At 42.0% G+C, this 19,534-nt stretch overlaps 1 protein-coding gene across 1 annotated transcript in view; it reads left to right on the forward strand.

Annotated features, from left to right (window-relative positions):
• The window catches only part of LOC112113135 (E3 ubiquitin-protein ligase HECW1-like), a gene marked incomplete at its 5' end in the record, with an annotated part of 150,531 nt that overhangs the window by 11,287 nt on the left and 119,710 nt on the right, over window positions 1-19,534 (forward strand). The window contains one exon of the mRNA XM_026654074.1: window positions 3,843-4,012. Coding sequence (XP_026509859.1) covers window positions 3,843-4,012 — 170 coding nt within the window. The remainder of the gene's footprint in view (window positions 1-3,842; window positions 4,013-19,534) is intronic.

The raw sequence follows: 19,534 nt of genomic DNA on the forward strand, positions 1-19,534 counted from the left end.
GGGCTTTTAAAAAAAGATTTTTTTTTCCATGTTGAAGTGCCATGTCATGCAACTTTCCCCAATACATGACATTGAGAAACAAACTATCCCATATAGTGCCTGGCTGAATTGTTCCACTTGGAACTTGGACAAGTATCTGGAAGATTATTAATGAAAGCTGATTTGTTTTTTTAAATACTGAGTACTATGGTCTCCATAGTTTATTCCAGGTAATAGAATTAGACGGGAGGGTCATTATAGTTACCTGCTCATAAAGAACAATGAGCAGGTAACTGTAATATCAAGTGCTAGATATTTTCATTCCTATCTGTCAATAACCCATATCATTGGATAACAACACGGGCAATCTTTTCTCTAAGGGAAAAATGTAGAAACATATACAGCAATAAATATTTCTGTTTGAGTCTTTTGAGGAGACATCAGAGAAAACAAAATCAGTTCTCAGAGGCTTTTCTCATACTTTCTCATCCTGTGTCTTACATTACTAGCCTCATTCTGTTGTTCTGCTCCGGCCCTGTCCTCAGCATCCCTTTTTCAATCATGGTTTGGGCTTTCCTGGAATGTACTGCTGACAGTGCAGTATTCACTGCAAAACCAGTTGATCATAATGGACTTCAACAGAATTGGGAGCCAGACTTCATTTGAAAGGTGTTTTGTACATAAGAACCTCACACTCAGGAGGGGCAGTCTATACAAGCTTCCCATTTTTTAAACCTTTGTACAACATAAGGTTTACAGTCTGAACCAAAACATTTTATTTGTGTAATGGTGCTACTAAGAGCATGACAGCACACACTCTCACAGAAGTACTTTCTAGCGGAGTCTTCTTTCTCTTAAGCTGTTTTGAATTTGATTAAGAGTATTTGACAGATGTGAGAATGGGATTATTAAAATACCTGCCTGATGAGCTGAGTATCCCAGGTGCACAGGAGCACACAGTTCAGGCAGAGACATCCCTTAGGGATACATTTATTAAAGGGGGAACTCTATATCCTGTTAAAGGGAAAAGGAAAGAAGTTGGTAAAGTACAGACAGGCGCTAGTGAGGAACAGTCCAACAAAATAGTCACATTTAAATATAACACATGAAGGCAAGCAATAAATATTGACAAAATGCACAAGCGCTATATACAAATGCTAGAAGTCTAAATACTAAGAAGGATGAACTAGATAGAGTGCCTGGTATTAAATGGGAATATTAATATAATAGGCATCACGAAAACTTGGTGGAATGAAGATAATCAAATGGATGTGGTAAAACCAGGCAGCAGGTTTAATACAAACAAGATAAAGTACTTCTTCACACAATTAACCTGTGGAACTCATTACTATAGGATGTTGTGAAGGCCAAAAGTATAACTGGGTTCAAAAAAGAACTAGATAAGTTCATGGAGGATAGGTCCATCAATGGCTATTAGTCAAGATGGTCAGGGATGCAACTCCATGCTCAGGGCAGCCCTAAACCTCTGACTGTCAGAAGTGGGAGGGGGAAGATGGGTAGATCTCTCCAAAATTGCCCTGTTCTGTAACCCCCTGAAGCTCCATGGCCACTATCTGACACAGGATACTGGGCTAGATGGACCATTGGTCTGACCCACAATGGCAATTATGTCCTTAAAAACAACCACAACAAAATTATTTATTCTTTCACTTGGGACTATCTTTTATTGGGTTTTATCATAAACTGTCTAGTGAAGCAAAATATTTTTGCCTAGCTCTGTAGAGTTTCTGATCCTTAGCCCCTACTCTTTGACACAGCTGTACTCTGACATACGCTTTGTGTTCATTTGCAAAGCATTCCATTAGGAGTTCCAATCCATCCAGCATATCCTCTTATTGACCCAATTGTACCATTGTTAATGGGTTTTAATTGGTCTCATCTAACCTATTGGCTCAGCTGTCTCATCAGGTTTCTGTTAAAGTATTAAAACTGTGTGATAATGAACAGGTGTCAGATTATGACTTTTAAACAACCCTCAAAGAGAAATGACACTTAAAAAATATTTAGAAAGAGTCTCCAAAATTGGTTGAATTTATCTTCCCTAACATTTTACATCTCTTTAAGACAGTGACAGAAAGAAGCAAAACTGCTATTTATTGCCTTTGTTTCAATATGAAATAGAGTTTTAAATGAAAGGGGATGAAACTCTATACAAATAGCAGTTGAAATAAAGAATCACACACTGAAGTCATTACAAGCAAGTGGTTTCACGTTCCAAAGGAAGCTAGAAATGCATCTGGAAAAAAGAGATTCAACGGGTACAGGCACTAGCTGCTAAGGAGTCCTGAACTAATGAGATACAAAACAATCTACAGGTATTTCATGGGCTTCAAAAAGACAAGCAATAATGGGCTATGTGGCCTTCTTCAGGATCTTATGGGTAAATTTGAAAAGAAGCACTTGGGGGTTCCATCTGCATGACTCACAGTAAAGCCCCTGGGAGTTGTGTAGCTAAAAATCCTGCTCTAAGCTTTGAAATGGTAGGCAGGTACTTTCCTAGGTTTGCTTAGAAGAAGCTCCACCAGTACAAAGAAGCAGACTTATTTAAAGTGGGGGAAAAAGCTCCCATTAAGCAGCAATATTTTAAAAACCATATGGTATCATACAGCCAAAACTTCCAAGCCCAGTTGACCAAATGTGGGTGCCTGAAGCCATATTTAGATGAACGTTAGATTTAGGAACCAAATTTTGTGTTTGAAAATTTGGACTGTATAATATACTATACAAAAATAAAAAACATTGCATAATAAAATATTGCAATAAAATTAATGTTGAACAATGATGCTTTTATTGTAAAAAAAATAAAGCATTATATTCTAACATACAGGATTCAAATGAGTTCCAGCTTATCCATGCAAGAGAGCATCAAAAATATTTACAAGGAATACTTCATATAAAGAATATTGTGCATTTCACCTACTGCAGCTTAACTGAATGTATCAAATAGAATTAAGTGAACCTTGACAAATTTAGCTTCTCCTTTTGCCTGTGGAGTATCTTTGAGCAGATCATGATTTTCCTGAATTTGTTCATTAGTCAAATTCAGAATTTTTTTTCCTCAATCAGTTGATCGTGAGTGTTTGAAATTAAACTTGGTTGTGATTCGTTAGATAATTCACATGGTATTAGTTCTGTTCCCAAGTTAGATGAATACACAAGCGCTTTAAGTGTGAGTATTTCCATGTGCAAATCTAAAATTCAGTTTCCGCAAATTCTAAAGGATGAAACTGAGGTGTTTTCAGCAGAAACTTGCCAATCATCAATTACTCAACTCTCTCTCTGCAGAAAGCACACCCAAAAGGAATGTGATCTTGACTAAGGATAGTTCTTTTAAAAATGTAAATAAATATGCACAGAACACTTTGAGAGAGAATTTATTGGGAACCTTTTACAAAAGGAAAATGAATTCTCAAAAGGTGACATTTTGGCCTCATTGAAGTCAATTGAGTTTTGTTTCAGTGGGGTCAGGATTTCACCCAAAGAATTTAAGTGACTTGCCCTTAATCACACAAAGTCTTTGGCAAAGAAGGGAATTAGAACTCTTATTTTGACTCCCATTCTTGTGCCTTAATTACAAACTAATTTTTACTTGCTCCATAGATGGGAGGATTAGTGCTTGTACTTCAGTTTTAAAGTACTTTATAAATCCTAGGTGTTATTGAAATTATTTGTTATGGTTTGGTTTTATGTTACAATACAAGTAATGTAGAAATAATGTAGTAGAATTTTTCATGTTCCTCCTTTACTTTTTAATTTGTCATTAGTTCCCCGTGTAGTTCTGCTGGCTTTCCAGTGCACTAATTGGAATGTGATTGCTAATCAGAATATTCACCTTTTTGCAGATTTCCAGGCTTTGGGTCTGAAGAAAGGAATGTTCTTCAACCCAGACCCATACCTGAAGATTTCCATTCAGCCTGGAAAGCACAGCATCTTCCCAGCGCTTCCTCACCATGGACAGGAGAAGAGATCCAAGATCACATGTAATACCGTGAACCCTATCTGGCAAGGAGAGGTAGGTAGCTGAGTATCTCCCATTCTCTAGACTGCTCTATTCTTTTTTACCCCTTTGTTTATAACATTTTCTTAGAAACTGGAAATACACTTGATGATATCTCAAATCAACAGTACATTAAAAAAACAAAACAACAACAAAAACACCCTAGCTTCTTGTTTGTTACCAATCAGGGTTTTATTTTTTTAAATGTAATAGACCTTAAATCAGTCAACTTGATCAAATGTATTTTAACTACTGTTAGTGCTCAATAGAAAAAATACATACCCAGAAAATTTATATGTAACCCCCTTTTCAGCCTGAGTCAAACAGCTTGCTCTATAGTCTCATTTTGTTCTAAGGTTAACTTACAGTTTGGTACAATTATAGGACTGCATACAGTTTCATCTTCACTTATTTTCTCTTTTTCACAGACACATATTTTACCCATACATTTCCAGTGTATTTGAATCTGTTTATTTGTTTTGTACATCAGATTTTTGCTAACTTAAGCGCCTGCTATTTGTTTAGTACAATACCAAAATACTTATTCCCTAGTTAACGATTCTTGACCCAATCATTTCTAGCAGGCTAGCATTTTTCTTGACATGACTTCGAAAGCATCATGGGGAAGTCTGGCTCAGAAGCACTCCATAAGCCTTATAAAAAATATCTGGCCCATAGGTCAACGTGGTTAAAATTGTGATTTAACGGATTGTTCTTGTTCCATGACAATCCTAAATTTATTAATGCCAAAGGCCTAATTTTCTACAAAAATGAATGTTAGATTAATACTTTCTGTACATATTGTATTTTAAGGCATTTTTTATTGTATTTTAAAAAATCATTATTGAACATAGGCATCACCCAGCATTGAAAAATATAATTGGTTGTTTTTGAAAATTGCTATTAGACTGATCGAAGTCTTGTAGTTATGAAAATAGAGAGAGAACATTGCGTGAGGTGCTATAGTTGCAGCATGCAATCAAAAACGGATGTGTGTGATTGAAAAATGTCAGTGGTAATGTAAATTAGAGGCAGATTTGCCCATCACCTGGAAGAAATACTCTGAAGTCAGCTGCACCTGCTTGAATGGATTCAATAGGCACCAGTGAGAACTTAATGCATTTCACCATTGCCAGCTGCTTTTAAAGTACACCTGAAACGGGCACTAAACACAAAAGGCCTGATTTACCCGTGTTCCCTATTGGGCCAATTAGTTCCATTTCAGAAAAATGGTAAAAAAAACCCAAAACAAATAAATGGATCCAAATTAAATATAAACTGGAAAATAGTTTTGGACTAATCTGTGTTGAATCCTATGCCAAAGGTGAGGGGGAAAGAGATCCAAAGAACAGTGACTGCACGCTCCTGCACAGGAGATGTGTAGCATTAGGGATCACAAGGACTATGAGTATAGCCTTGATACCCCAGAGGAGTGGACAGGGACATGGCCTGAATCCTTCATTCGGTATTAACTGGTGCAGCTGGCAACACTTGGAGTGGAGGCACATGCTGTCCCTGTGCAAAGAGTGATGAAGTGGCTGTATTCATGGAGACTGAGTGGGATTTTCTGAAGCATTCAGTACAAACCTAACTCTGCTCCCACCCAAGTCAATACAGTTAAATATGATTTACTTTCGCTTTTAGACCCCTTTGCATTACCAGAGCAGTATAAAATGGCTTTAGTGTAAATGAGACACAGGCCCTCTGAGACTGGCTGCTGCTCTGACAGTTTGTCAGCGCTCCTTCCTCCAGTCATGCCGGGATGTCCGAGTTTGCTCAGTGACATTCCATTTCAGACAGAATTTTGGAGTGATGGAGGAAAAACAATGAGATGGTCTAATTGGGGCTTGAACAAAAAAAAAAGCACAGCGGCTTCAAACGTCTTCACTCAGCCCCATAGTTCTCTTGATGGCATGAGAGCCCCCAGGCTCTCATCTTTAGTACTGTTAGCCTGCATGACTAAGGCCTGGTCTACACTACGACTTTAATTCGGATTTAGCTGCGTTAATCCGAATTAACCCTTCACCCGTCCACACTACAGAGCCAGTTAATTCGAATTAAAGGGCACTTAAAATCGATTTCTGTACTCCACCTCGACGAGCGGAGTAGCGCCAAAATCGATTTTGTTAATTCGAATTAGGGTTAGTGTGGCCGCACACCACCGAATTAATGTGGTTAAATTAATGGGGTAGTGTGGCCGCACACCACCGAATTAATGTGGTTAAAAACCGAATTAATGTGCTTAGTGTGGCCGCGCACAATCGAATTTATACAACCTGTTTCCCAAATTCGAATTATCTAAATTCGGATTAATCCCGTAGTGTAGACATACCCTAAGAAATTCTAATCAATAGTGGTGTCTGTCGGCATACTCCGTTCCTGCCTTCTCTGCAGCCAATATGAAGACATTTAGCTGCCACAGACCAGTAATACATTCTCTGTTCCCCAGGCACCAGTGACCTGAAATCTTCATCCACTTGTCCATGTCTTAGCAATGAAAAACCAGCATCACTTTCCACTGACTAAAAGTTATTGGGCCTGATTCTCCATTGCCTTTCACTTTGTGTAAGGAGAGCTGGAATGCTATCAAACCAGAATGGCAGCATTTTATACCAACTCTGTGTCCAGAAAATCAGGCCCACAGTACATAAAAATCAGGTGTGGGTTTTTTCCCCCATGAAAATGTTTTAGGTCCTGAATTCATTTTAGATGGATTAGTTTTTATAAGGTGCACTGTCATTGTGTAACTGCTTTGTGTAAATAGCAACCAGATGTTCCTTTTTCTTAATTGAATTACAAGTCTAATTTGGGATATTTGCTCACCTCACCTGAAAATTCAGGGGTGGGGGTTGAGTGAGGGGAAGAGGACCGTGCAGTCATTATAAATGTCTGCAGACTGGGGTCTTAAGTCTGCTCTGTTATGCCTGGCCAAACTCATAACTAACCAAGAGCAGAAATTGGCTCAACTTTTGTAGGTGCTATCCACCATAGTAAAGTCATGCAGAGTGTGAGGAAATGATTCATTCACTGCCTTACATTCATGTACCCTAATGTTCCCTGGATATATACTAGGTTGTTCCATATATTTAACTAGTACACTTAGATTTCATACAGTATAGCACCTTCCATACTTCTTATATCCCAGAGCACTGTGCTCAGTGATTAATTAAATACTGGGCATGTAATTCACCACAGCTATAGACAGCTGCAACTCTGTGAACTTGAGAGAGATTGCAACCACTGTGAATTTGGCCTTGGTACTATGCTGCTTCGCTAAGAAAATTTGATAGACATTTTGTGATCATCATTAGCTCACACACAGACTGGTATTTCATCATGTGTTCCTGGTGCAGGCATTGTTGCTGGTGGTCCCGGTTCTGGCGTCCCAGTTCCAGAATCAGCTGCTGCTGTTGTGTCCCGAGCTGCTGGACCAGTTGCTCCTGCTGCTGGAGCTGGGCTGCCTGCTGCTGTTGTTGGCTCTCCGCTAAGAATTTAATAAGCTTCTCCATGTCCATGGTTGCCCGGGGACGTCTCCTCAGATCCCTCCTCACAGGGATCAGGGGATCTAATCCCCACTTCTGGTACCACGTGTAAAGGTTTGTTAGGGTTGCCCCTCTGGGGCGGCTGGGAGCCAGGCCGCCTCATTACTGAGGTTCGCTGAGTCAGGGAACTAGTCGGGTGAGGCACAAAACAGTCTAGAGCTCAGGCCCTCAGGCAGGGGTTGAGCAAATAGTTCCAGTATCAGGCCCGGGCCCTGGGTCAGGGTGGGGCAACACAGTCTGGAGCTCAGGCCCTCGGGCAGGGACTGAGCAAAATAGTTCAGTATCAGGCCCAGGCCCTGGGTCAGGGTGGGGCAGCAAACGAACAGGGGCTCAGACCCTCAGGCAGGGGCTGAGCAAAATAGTTCAGGAACAAGCCCAGACTCCAGGTTCTGGCGTCTGGGGCGAGGGGGAGACTGTCACCTGTAAGTGGGATGGCAGGGGGGACGCAGGCCTGCCCACTCCACTGCGTCCCAGCCCAGGGCCCTAACAGTGGTAGGCAGCCTGCTGCTGTGTCAGTGGGGATCCTGGCCGCAACACATTGACATCGGCTCTGGGTGTGCCGCAGCCAGACTAGGGTCAGCTGCCCCCAGGCTACTTCCTACTTCCCCCTCTAGCAGTACCTGCGTCCGGTCGGTGTCCTCCACGGAATCAAGCACCATGGGCTCCTCAGGGTACTCTGTGAGCGGTAGACTTGGCAGCTCCTCTGGGTCGCTTCTCTCCGGTAGACTTAACAGCTTCTCCGGGGTCTGGTCGTCCTCAGGCCTTGACTGGTATGGCCAGTCCTCAGGTCGGTCACAGACTGCAGAAGTCTCCCCAGCGGGAGCTAGGCCCCCAGCGTCTGGCTTCTCCGGCGGCCAGGCAGCTTCTGAGCCCTGGGATGCGGCTTTTATACTTGCAGTCCTGCGCTTTGACCTTTGGGAGGCGGGTGCAGGCTCCAGTGGCTCCGCTCACTTTGGCATCCAGAGAGGCTAGTCTCTCTCTGGGGCGGCTGGGAGCCAGGCCGCCTCATTACACTGGCTTTAGCCAGGTGTTGGGAGAGTTACCTTTTAGACAATATTCATGGGATCTTCAGCTTTCATCTGAACAGCCACTAGAGAAAGGCAGAAAGGACCTTGGTTTAATTTCTCTTGCAAAGGTTGCACCCCTAGTGATGCAGCAATCTTTCTGGTCCCCTATACGTATGCTGTCACCTTTAGCTTTGAGTCCACGTCCTAATGTGAATTTTTTTCCCCAGTAGCTTCTAGCTTAGAAATAAGAATACTACAGGCAGAGATATACTGCAGCTATGTGTCTGGTTAATGTGAGAGCTATAGCACAGCACACATGAATGGGAGTCTGGAGATATGGATTATATTCCCAATTTTGCTTTTGTGCTGATTTTGGATAACGTTTCTGGGCCTCAATTTAACCATCTATATTATTAATATTCTGATAACATTGACACATCCCAGTCAAGACACGAGCTCCATTGTGATTCACGCTGTATAAACATAAAGAGACAGTCCCTGACTGAACAGTTTACAGTCTAAACGACAGGACAGGTAAATGGTGATAGGAGAAAGAAAGTAGTGTTACCTCATTTTATAGATGGAAAATTGAGGTAAAGAGAAATTAAGGCCAAGATTTTCAAAAACAACTAATGATTTTAGGAGGCTTAAATTTGGGGTGGCCAGCAAGAGACATCATAAAGGGGTCTGATTTTTTCAGAGGATACGTGCTCAGAACTTCGTGAAAATTAGGCCCCTTTAAGGTATCTGCCTTTAAACACCCCAAAATTGAGGCACCTGAAATCACCGGCCACTTTGAAAAGCTTGGCTTAAGTGATTTGCCCCAGATCACACAGGAAACACGTAGTCAGGTCAGGAATTGAACACAGATTGGCTAAACCCCAGTTTAGTGCCTTAACCACAAACCTGTTGTTCCTTTTTAACAATGAGCAAAATTATATTTACCTACCTTTGTAAAATGCTTTAAGGTCTGCATCTGAAAAGTGGCAATAATGATTATATCTAGTGTGCCAGTGCTTGAGTGTCTCAAAAAAAGGAGTAACTTCCTAAAAAGTGTGACATATCAGCCTTATATATGAGAAATTCCCATAGTCTACTCTGTTGAAAACAGAATAGCTGTGTCACATTTAATGAGTGCAGGAAATATGATGTGTTTTCTGGAATAAATAATTTAAAGGGTGTAGTTAGGGGGATTTCTCTACTTAGTCTGGATTTTATGTATCTGCCACTTAATGAGCAAGTCTGAATGTAACATGGAGGGACATCATGTGTTAAATTTGAGAGAGCTTTTGGTTCCTAAAGTAATAAATGAATGGATAAATAAATGAATTTTCCATCTGTCTCAGAAGTAATATTGATAATATTTGTTATTCTATATTTCATTCAAGAACCATTCAGCTCAAGTTACAGATAGATATGAGTTGGAAATTTCTTAATTTGATCTGCTTTGCAGTGCTTTACATGAGAGGGCACAAGCGAATGGAAATTTCTTATTAAAATATGAGAGTAGTATGCAGCATTTTTACACCTGCAGTAGGGCTCCGAGTGAAGTGAAAGAGTTTTCACACATGGGGTTGTCCAGTGAGGCATCCTACAGCCAAGGTGACATCTCTTGTCACAGCTGAAAAGCCGATTTGTGACTTGTGTCTTTACATGTTCTCAGAGGCATAACATGAAATGCTGCTACTGCAGTATTTTGCACTGCAGTAGCAGCATTTCATGTTATGCCTCTGAGAACAGGATTATGGGAATGATGGTCAATTATTAGTGGTAAATATGCCCAATGGCCTGTGATGGGATGTTAGATGGGGTGGGATCTGAGTTACTACAGAGAATTCTTTCCTGGGTGTCTAGCTGGTGAGTCTTGCCCACATGCTCAGGGTTTAGCTGATTGCCATATTTGGGGTCGGGAAGGAATTTTCCTCCAGGGCAGATTGGCAGAAGCCCTGGGGGGGTTTTGGCCTTCCTCTGCAGCGTGGGGCACAGGTCATTTGCTGGAGGATTCACTGCACCTTGAAGTCTTTAAACCACGATTTGAGGACTTTAATAGCTCAGACATAGGTCAGGGGTTTGTTAGAGGAATGGGTGGGTGGATTCTGTGGCCTGCGTTGTGCAGGAGGTCAGACTAGACCAGCGGTGGGCAAACTTTTTGGGCTGAGGGCCACATCTGGGTGGGGAAATTGTATGCAGGGCAGGGGGTTGTGGTGTGGGAGAGAGTGCGGGTGTGGGAAGGGGTGCGGTGTGCAGGAAGGGGCTCATGGCAAGGGATTGGGGTAGAGGAGGGGTGCATGAGAGGGTTCAGGGAAGGGGGTTGGGGTGCAGAAGGGGTGCGGCAGGGGGCTCAGGACAGGGGATTGGGGTGCGGTGTGCAGGAGGGGGCTCAGGGCAAGGGGTTGGGGTGCAGGAGGGGTGCGGGGTGTGGGCTCAGGGCAGGCGGTTGGGGTGCAGGAGGGGTGCGAGGTGCAGGCAGGGGGCTTAGGGCAGGGAGTTGGGGGGCAGGGTGCAGGAGGGGTCCGGGGTGGCAGTGGCTCCCTGCATGCCTGCCCTGTCCCTGGCCTCGCACCGCTCCAGAAAGCATTGCGGCCCCTGGGGGTGGGGGAGTGGAGGGCTCCGTGTGCGCTGCCCTTGCCGTGCCTCCAGGTACCTCCCCTGAAGCTCCTAGTGGTTCCCTGTTCCCGGCCAATGGGAGCTGCGGGGGGGGCGGTGCCTGGAGGCAAGGGCAACGAACGGAGCCCTCTGCCCTTCCCCCCCACCTGAGAGCAGTGTGGGGCCTGAGGCTCCACGGGAGGGCAAGACTGCGGGCCAGATCCAAAGCCCTGAGGGGCTGGATCCAGCCCGCGGGCCGTAGTTTGCCCACCCCGGACTAGATGATCATAATGGTTCCTTCTGACCTTAAAGTCTATGATTCTATGATTGCAACAATGCAAATGTTGGTAATAGAAATGTTGAAAAATATCTTATGTCTGTATTGTCATATGTAAATAACCGTATTAATTCCCACTTCACTGGTGCTCATATTTAAAAACTCTGTTCATCTCTTCCTGCTTCTCAACAAAGATTTAATAGATATAATAGCAGAGACTGTCGTGATTTGCCATATTTGCACCCGCTGAGAATCTGGCTTTTCGTGTACTATCCTATCTTGTAAACATTGTGAAGTCATTGGCCCCAAACCTGCAATAAGCTCTTCTCCCCCTCCTTTTTCTCTCAGCTCCCCTTTCAGGCAGAGAGATGTCAGTCGCAAGGGCGTAGCAAACATCCTTGCTGAAAGGGCTGAGCCAAATTTATCCCTATTATAAGGAATGAGGTCAAAGCCCTGTTTTTCTCAAAAGTCTTTATGAACACTAGACACTCCTACATTTGAAATCTTGGAGATTTTTTTAAAGTGTTTGGTTAAGACAGGAAATTGCCTTTAGGGTTAGTTAGTCATAAGTGTTGGTTTCACTGTATATGTTGTATTTAATCCTTGGGACATCAAAGGCTTGATTCTGATCCATCACCTGTTTAACACCATTGATTTCAATTGACTTAAACTGGTATATAATCAGAATCAGGTCCCATGTAAGGTCCTGTACATGTCCCAAGCATGAAGCTACCTGGTAGCCTGCAAAGTTCCATGGCACTAATGGTTAAGTGATTCCACCACACTAACAGTATGTAAAATGGAAAGGAAGCCTGTGGGGAAAAAACCCTGAAAATTGGTCTAAAACCAGCAAGATGTAATTGAATAAAGTATTACAAGTAGGAAAGAAAAAAAAATCAAATGCACAACAAAACAGGAAATAACTGGCTAGGCAACAGTACTGTTGAAAAGAGTCTGAAGGTTACAGAAGTTATAAATCCATGGTACTCCCACATCTTGAATACTGTGTGCAGATGTGGTCGCCCCATCTCAGAAGAGATATTGGAAAGGGTTCAGAAAAGGGCAACAAAATATTAGGGGCATGGAACAGCTTCCATATGAGGAGAGATTAGTAAGACTGGGACTTTTCAGCTTGGAAAAGAGACGACTAAGGGGGGATATGATAAAGACCTATAAAATCATGATTGGTTTGGAGAAAGTAAATATGAACGTGTTATTTACTCCTTCTCACAACAAAAACTAGGGGTCAAATGAAATTAATAGGCAGGAGGTTTAAAACAAACAAAAGGAAGTATTGCTTCACACAACGCACAATCAACCTGTGGAAGAGGATGATGTGAAGGCCAAGACTATAACAGGGTTCAAAAAAGAACTAGATAAGTTCATGGAGGATAGGTCCATCAATGGCTGTTAGACAGGATGGGCAAGCATGGTATCCCTAGCCTCTGTTTGCCGGAAGCTGGGAATGGGCAACAGGGGATAGATCACTTGATGATTACCTGTTCTGTTCATTCCCTCTGGGGCACCTGGCATTGGTCACTGTCAGAAGACAAGATACTGGGCTAGATGGACTTTTGGTCTGACCCAGTTTGGCCGTTCGTATGGCTCACAAATTACATATAAGACAATAATTTGATGTAGCTGAGAAATAGGCTAATATGATTCTGGGGTGTATTAACATGTGTCATATGTAGGACACAGCAGGTAATTGACCTACTCTACTTGACACTGGTGAGGCCTCAACTGGAATATTGCATTCAGTTCTGAGTGCTGTACTTTAGAAAAGATGTGGACAAATTGGAAAGAGTCCAGATGAGAGCAACAAAAATGATAAAAGGTTTAGAAAACCTGACCTATGAGGAGAGGTTAGAAAAACTAGGCATGTTTAGTCTTGAGAAAAGAAGACTGAGGAGGGACTGATATTTTTTAAGGGCTGTTATAAACAGGATGGTGATCAATTGTTCTATTTCTGCTGAAGGTAGAACAAGAAGTAACGGGCTTAATGTGTGGCAAGGGATATTTAGGTTAGACATTAGGAAAAACTTTCTAACTATAAAGTCAGTTAAGCTCTGGAATAGACTTTCAAGAGACGTTGTGGAATCCCCACCATTGGAGGTTTTTAAGAACAGTTTGAACAAACACCTGTCAGGAATAGTCCTTCCTCAGTGCAAGGGGCTGTACTAAATGGTCTCTCAAGATCCCTTCCAACCATCCATTTCTATGATTCCATGAAAGAATGTTCTTTTCACAAATCTTCTCTCCCTACTAGAATGGAAATAAGGTGGGGTGTATATTGATTATGTTCATCTCTCCTAATGAGATGCCTCTGGCATCATGTTCTCTGTATGAAGTCCTTTCAAAATATGTTTTTAATGACCGCAAGCTGTAAAGTAGCCCATCACGCAGTCAGTACAAATCTTACTGCAAGATTTAATTAAAACCAAGTCCCTATGTCTGCCTTCATCGACCTAATTCTGAGGAGCAGTGGCACCAGGTTTTTCAGTGACACAGTTTTTATTTTGTTTTCAAAGGACTTGGACTGATTGAGAATCACAAGCTTCAATGAAAAAAATACTTGTTCAAGAAATAGTTCACTCTTCTCAAACATGGTTAGAAAATGCTCTCAGTTTGCAATTAAAGTACTTCGGGGCCATTCAGACTTTCATATAAGACATATTGACAATATTTCTTTCTTAATAACTACAGGAGTTTGGCTGAGCTAGCTTCATGAGTGTTTTGTTTATTTACCAGTGAGTGGGTAGAGTCTCAGGAATGGGCACCCATCCATATGCCACTAAAAATGGGCTGTTAACTCCATCCAGTGTATTTAAGCTGGTAGAAAGTGTTATCTGTTAGAGAAGACAAATCTTAGGTCCTTGTAATTTATGGTTCTAGAAGGATGGCTGAGCCCAGATTACCAGCCAAACTATAACTAGGATACCCACAATCTGACCTACCTGTAGTTTCAGTTGGTTGTTATTGTCTTAATTACGTGTTTTTGGTGCAAAATGGTGGCTGCTTTTCCTGAAGATAGGTGCATTTTAATGGTGGGTTAAGTGATCGGCATAAATATAGCTATTAAGCATGGTTGTAAAAGGGATGCTGGATCAGATAAATGGAAAGAATTATTATAAGAATCATTTAGCCAAATACATCTTGTAGACACCCAACTAACCTCATTACCTGCTTGTGGCGGGTTTTGTACCTCATCGGACCCTTGAGTCAGGGAGCGAGTGGTAATCCCGCCTCTCTATGCCTACGTCTGTTCCCCCCACCCCCGTTAGTCAGCACAGTGTGGCCCAATGGCCAGGGTCCATATACTGTCTCTCCCAGAGTGGGGTAATGCGGCCTAGCAGCCAGAGTTCATGCAATGTGCCCCTTGGGCAATGTGTCCTAATGGCCAGAGTCTGTCTAATTTCCCCTTCCCTAGTGGGATAGCACAGCCTAGCAGCTGGAGTCCATGCAATGTGCCTCTAGGGTAGTGTGGCCCAATGGCCAGAGTCCATCTAATTCCCCCTCCCTGGTGGGATAGTGTGGCCTAGTTGCCAGAGTCCATGCTTCCCCCTTCAGAGGCAAAACAGGGGTCAGGTAACCAGGGCCATCGCAAGGGGACAGTGGCTCCTGGTAGGGGAACCCAGGCCCACCCAACTCCACTGGGCCCTGACCCAGGGCCCTGCCCAAGGCAGAGAGGTCCACCACAGGGTTAGCAGGGAATCCTACCAAAACACGCTGACCTCATAATGGTGGGCAGTACCACTCCCTTACCTTCCCTGGGTCACTTCCTACCAGTTCTCCAGCAGCAGTAGTCCATATGGCATCTGGGTCTCCAGGTTCCCCAGCACCAGACACTCCCTGGGGTTCCAATCGCTGCAAGCCTCTGGTCCAGGTCTCTGGCTCCTCAGCTCCGGGATGTCCAGGCTCCTCAGCACCCGTCACTCCCTGGGCTTCTGGTAGCATCAGACCTCTGGTCCAAGTTTCTGGCTCTTCAACTCTCATGGGTAAGGGCTGGAGCCTCTGCCAAGCATCCTACCTCCTTGGCAGCCAGCACTGACTGAGCAGCTCTGCAGGCTTTTATACCTGACTTCCAGTTGGAGCATGCCCAGCAGAGCCTTAGGGGTGGGGCTTCCTCTGCTAGGAGGGAAGGGTTAACCCCCTCTGTACCAGTGTGTGGCCGATCCGCCCCATCACACTGCTAAATATCTTAGTGAAGTTCAGCAGATTGTTTCCTTTTTATTAAAGGCATACAAAAACTGTGAGCTCCATTAATAATTATGGGTGAGATTTTTAAAAGCATCTACATGACTAAAGAACAAAAGTCCCCTTGAAAGTCAATGGAATTTATAGTCTTAAATCTTTGAAAATCCCATGCTATGTCACCCAGTGTGCTACAGACCGTACTACAATGAAACCCTTATCACATAGGGGCTTGATCTAAAATCCATCGAAGGCACTGTGACTCTTTCAGGCCCTTAGTCTTCTTATTGACACCTCTTTGGGGGTGGGGGACAGCGTTCCTATTTATTCTGTGATTCCCTGGCATAGAATTTGCTGTGGAGTCCAAGAATCTACCCTGGCCACAGAATTATGCTCCAGAATCTAAACTTTAATTTAAAAAAAAATTATGAGCAAAATTGTCAAATCTAGATGGCTAAATTAAGTTTCTAAATCCATAACTAGACACCAAAATAAAAATTATGTGATTTAAATCTGTTCAGCTCCCATTGACTTTCTGGGATTTGTTGGCGTTCAGTTCTGCTGAAGATCAGGCTATTTCTACTTAGGTGCCTAAATATGGTGTTAAGAGTCTAATTTTTGCATCCTGGTATGAAAATTTTGGTCAGTGTTTTTAGAGCTAATGGTGATAAATATAACCTTGAAAATGTGATTCAGGTATAAAGTATTGTTATGTTGTCTTTCAGACAGCCTGGGTTTCAAAGGTTTGAACTGCCCCATAGGATGTTATCACCTACAGATGCCAATTAAAACATCACATAATTTCACTGATGATCACACATTAGCTAGCTAATGTGCTTATCTTGCCATCCCAATCAGCTTCCCAAAGCTCCAGGGTGCTGACAGCCTTCAGCTTCTTCATCTTGACAACTTCCACAGTGTAACCAGAGGCTTGTCAGTACAAATATCTGCAGGATTTTGCCTTCTGAAAATGTTGGGATGATGTAAATTAAACTCAATTTAATATCTAAGGTCCAGATTGTGACTCCCTTATTCACGTTGACAAGAGGTTACTCACAAGAATAATCCTAGAGTGAGCAAGGGATTTACAACATGGCCCTAAATAAATAACAGTGGGGATACTGTACTGATTAAACTGTTCATTTTGTTATTTAATTCAGCTAATCACTCCATTTTAAAATGTAAATGAATCTGTTGCAGAACTTTTTTCTGCCATAGAAACTGAAGAACTTTACCCCACAGAGTTTAGGTCCAGCTTCTACACAAGGGGTGAAATCCTGATTCCACTGAAGTCAATGTGAATTTTGCCGAAGGTTTCAATGATGCCCTGATTTCACCCAGCATACACAGAGCCTTGTGTATAGTAGCCTCATTATACAGCACTTGCTAAAAAACAGCCAAGCAAAATGGAAACGATCCAAAATGTATTCAACTGTATGCAAAAATTGTAGTGTGTATAGCTGTCATTTTCTGAATATCTGATGATAATTGAAGTGTGAAGGCCCAAGACAGTTCAGATTTCCTTCAGGAACTGATTAAAAGCAAGAAGTACGGTAAATACACTAGATTGCTTTAATATGTCATTCTGCTACTTATACAATTTAACTGCAATTTCTGTTCTCAAAAAATATATAATTCTTGCTAGTCTCACACTTCAATGCCCATAGGAGTCCTCAAAGTATTTTTAATCTGTGCGATACTAATAAATATGTAGGCACCACATGGAGGAATGAAAGAGAAATCATAATTAACTGTGGAAGTGGTGTTTGAAATTGATGTTTCCATGAATTCTTTTAAATTGTTAATGGCATTGTCCTGAAATTTGCTATTAATAAAACAAGAGAAGACTTGTTAGACTATCTAAGCCTCCAAAGAAGAAGAATTTTTAAAGAGTCTATCAACTACTAACTCAGAATTTTGTAGAACACATGAAATTAATGTAAGGGGAACTTTTTCTATTTTTCGTTTCTACAGCATGCTCATTATAGGCATATTGCAAGTCTGTGCCTGGAGGCTCTATCCAACTTTCAAGGCAGTCAATGGAAAAATTCTCATTGACTTCAGCAGGATTTGGATCAGACCCTAGAACAGCAGCACATATTCAGATATACACTGGGAGACTCATCCAGCGAAAGAGACATTATGCTTCAGGATAACATAGCACTGTTGGGCTGGCTCAGTTCGCTGAAGGGCACTCTTTACTGCTGCTGAATTTGGGAGCAAAGTGTCCTCTAGTAGATCCTTTATATAAGTACTATAGTATTCTACAGTTATGGACCAACACTCTGCAGCTTGCAGTAGTGATGCTGCAATGCTTTGTGTTGCTACTGTTTAATACTGTCGTATTTTTGAAGCAGTTATGGATGTGTTACGATTGCATTTATAGTCCTTGTTTTTCCCTGATACTTTACACTTCCTGTCATAATGTACATTTCATTATATTCACAATATATAGCTGCTAACACAACAGCGGTCACTACTACAGGATCCCATATCTATCCACATTGGCTCACAAGCAGCACAGTGTGCATTTTGCCATCTTTCCTCTTATGCGGTCACGTAGGAACAAGCAGGATTTAGCCCCAGCTGCTTAAGAAACAAAAATTCCCCATGAGTTTGTATAGTTCAGACAAATAGTATAGTATTAGGCAATAATTACAAGCACAGGAAGTTTTTGAATGGTGGACATTTCTGTGTCCTTAAATAATGGAGATGGCGAATGTTGCGGGGCATTAAAATGTAATTAACTAACTATACTATTGGAAATGAAAAACCTAGTGATGAAATATTCAGCTAAAAGACTAAATCTGTTCTCTCCCATCAAAACTAAATTATAGTCTTTTAAGTTTTACTTCTTACATCTTCCCTTTGGTATGATAGATATCTCAGATAAAATTTCTGTTTAATTATATTGCGTATTCAGCTGCAAATCAAGAGCCTCATTCCTCCTGTCACCTATGTTTTAATTTATCTACTCATCATCAGCTACACTGACAATCTTTTAAAAGAACTAATTTGTACATAAATCCAATCTAATCAGGGTTAATGGATTTATTCTGATTTATTTCAAATTTCCTTTATATTATTGTTAGAAGCCTGTCTCTGTGATTCTCCTCTTTTCCTCCCATGATGGTTTTACCATGTTTATTCAGATATGAGAATAATGTTGGTGAAAAATACAAACGAGGAGTTAATCATCAAAATCAGCTAACTTAATGTTATAATTATCTTGAACCCCTGGAATGGAATGGAATGGAATGTCCCTTTTAAATGGGTGCAGATGTATTCTGCAAAGGCAGCATTTAACGTGTACCATGAGTTCTGTACCATATGTGAGCAGCATGCACAAAATCTCCATGCAATCCATTTGTATGAATAATTTGTGTATGCACAAACCATTGTTGGGTCAGGGAGCAGACATGCAGTAAAATGCAGGTTACAGTCTTGAACCCTGAAAATGACACTTGCTACAAGGTGTCTGCAAAGTAGCCTCTCTCACATGTTTTAAGGAAAGCCAAGTTTAGGGCAACTACTGTAAACCTAGAATCATAGTAATTTAGGGCTTGAAGGGACCATGAGAGGTCAACTAGTTCAGCCCCTCATACTAGGCAGGACCAAGTATACCTAGACCATCCCTGACAAGTGTTTGGCTAACCTGCTCTTAAAAACCTCCAATGATGGGGATTCCACAATTGCTCTTGGAAGCCTATTCCAGTATGTAATTATTCTTCGAGTTAGAATGTTTCCCGCAATATCTTACCAAAATCTCCCTTGCTGCAGATTAAGCCCGTTACTTCTTGTCCGGCCTTCAGTGGACATGGAGAACAATTGATCGCCATCCTCTTTATGACAGCCTTTAACATATTTGAAGACCATTAACAGGTCTCCTGCTCAGTATGTGTGTGGATTAGCTGGCATGTACACATGAATC

Source organism: Terrapene carolina, unplaced genomic scaffold, assembly GCF_002925995.2.
Source record: "Terrapene carolina triunguis isolate 2854851 unplaced genomic scaffold, T_m_triunguis-2.0 Scaffold180, whole genome shotgun sequence".
Lineage (NCBI taxonomy): Eukaryota > Metazoa > Chordata > Testudines > Emydidae > Terrapene > Terrapene triunguis.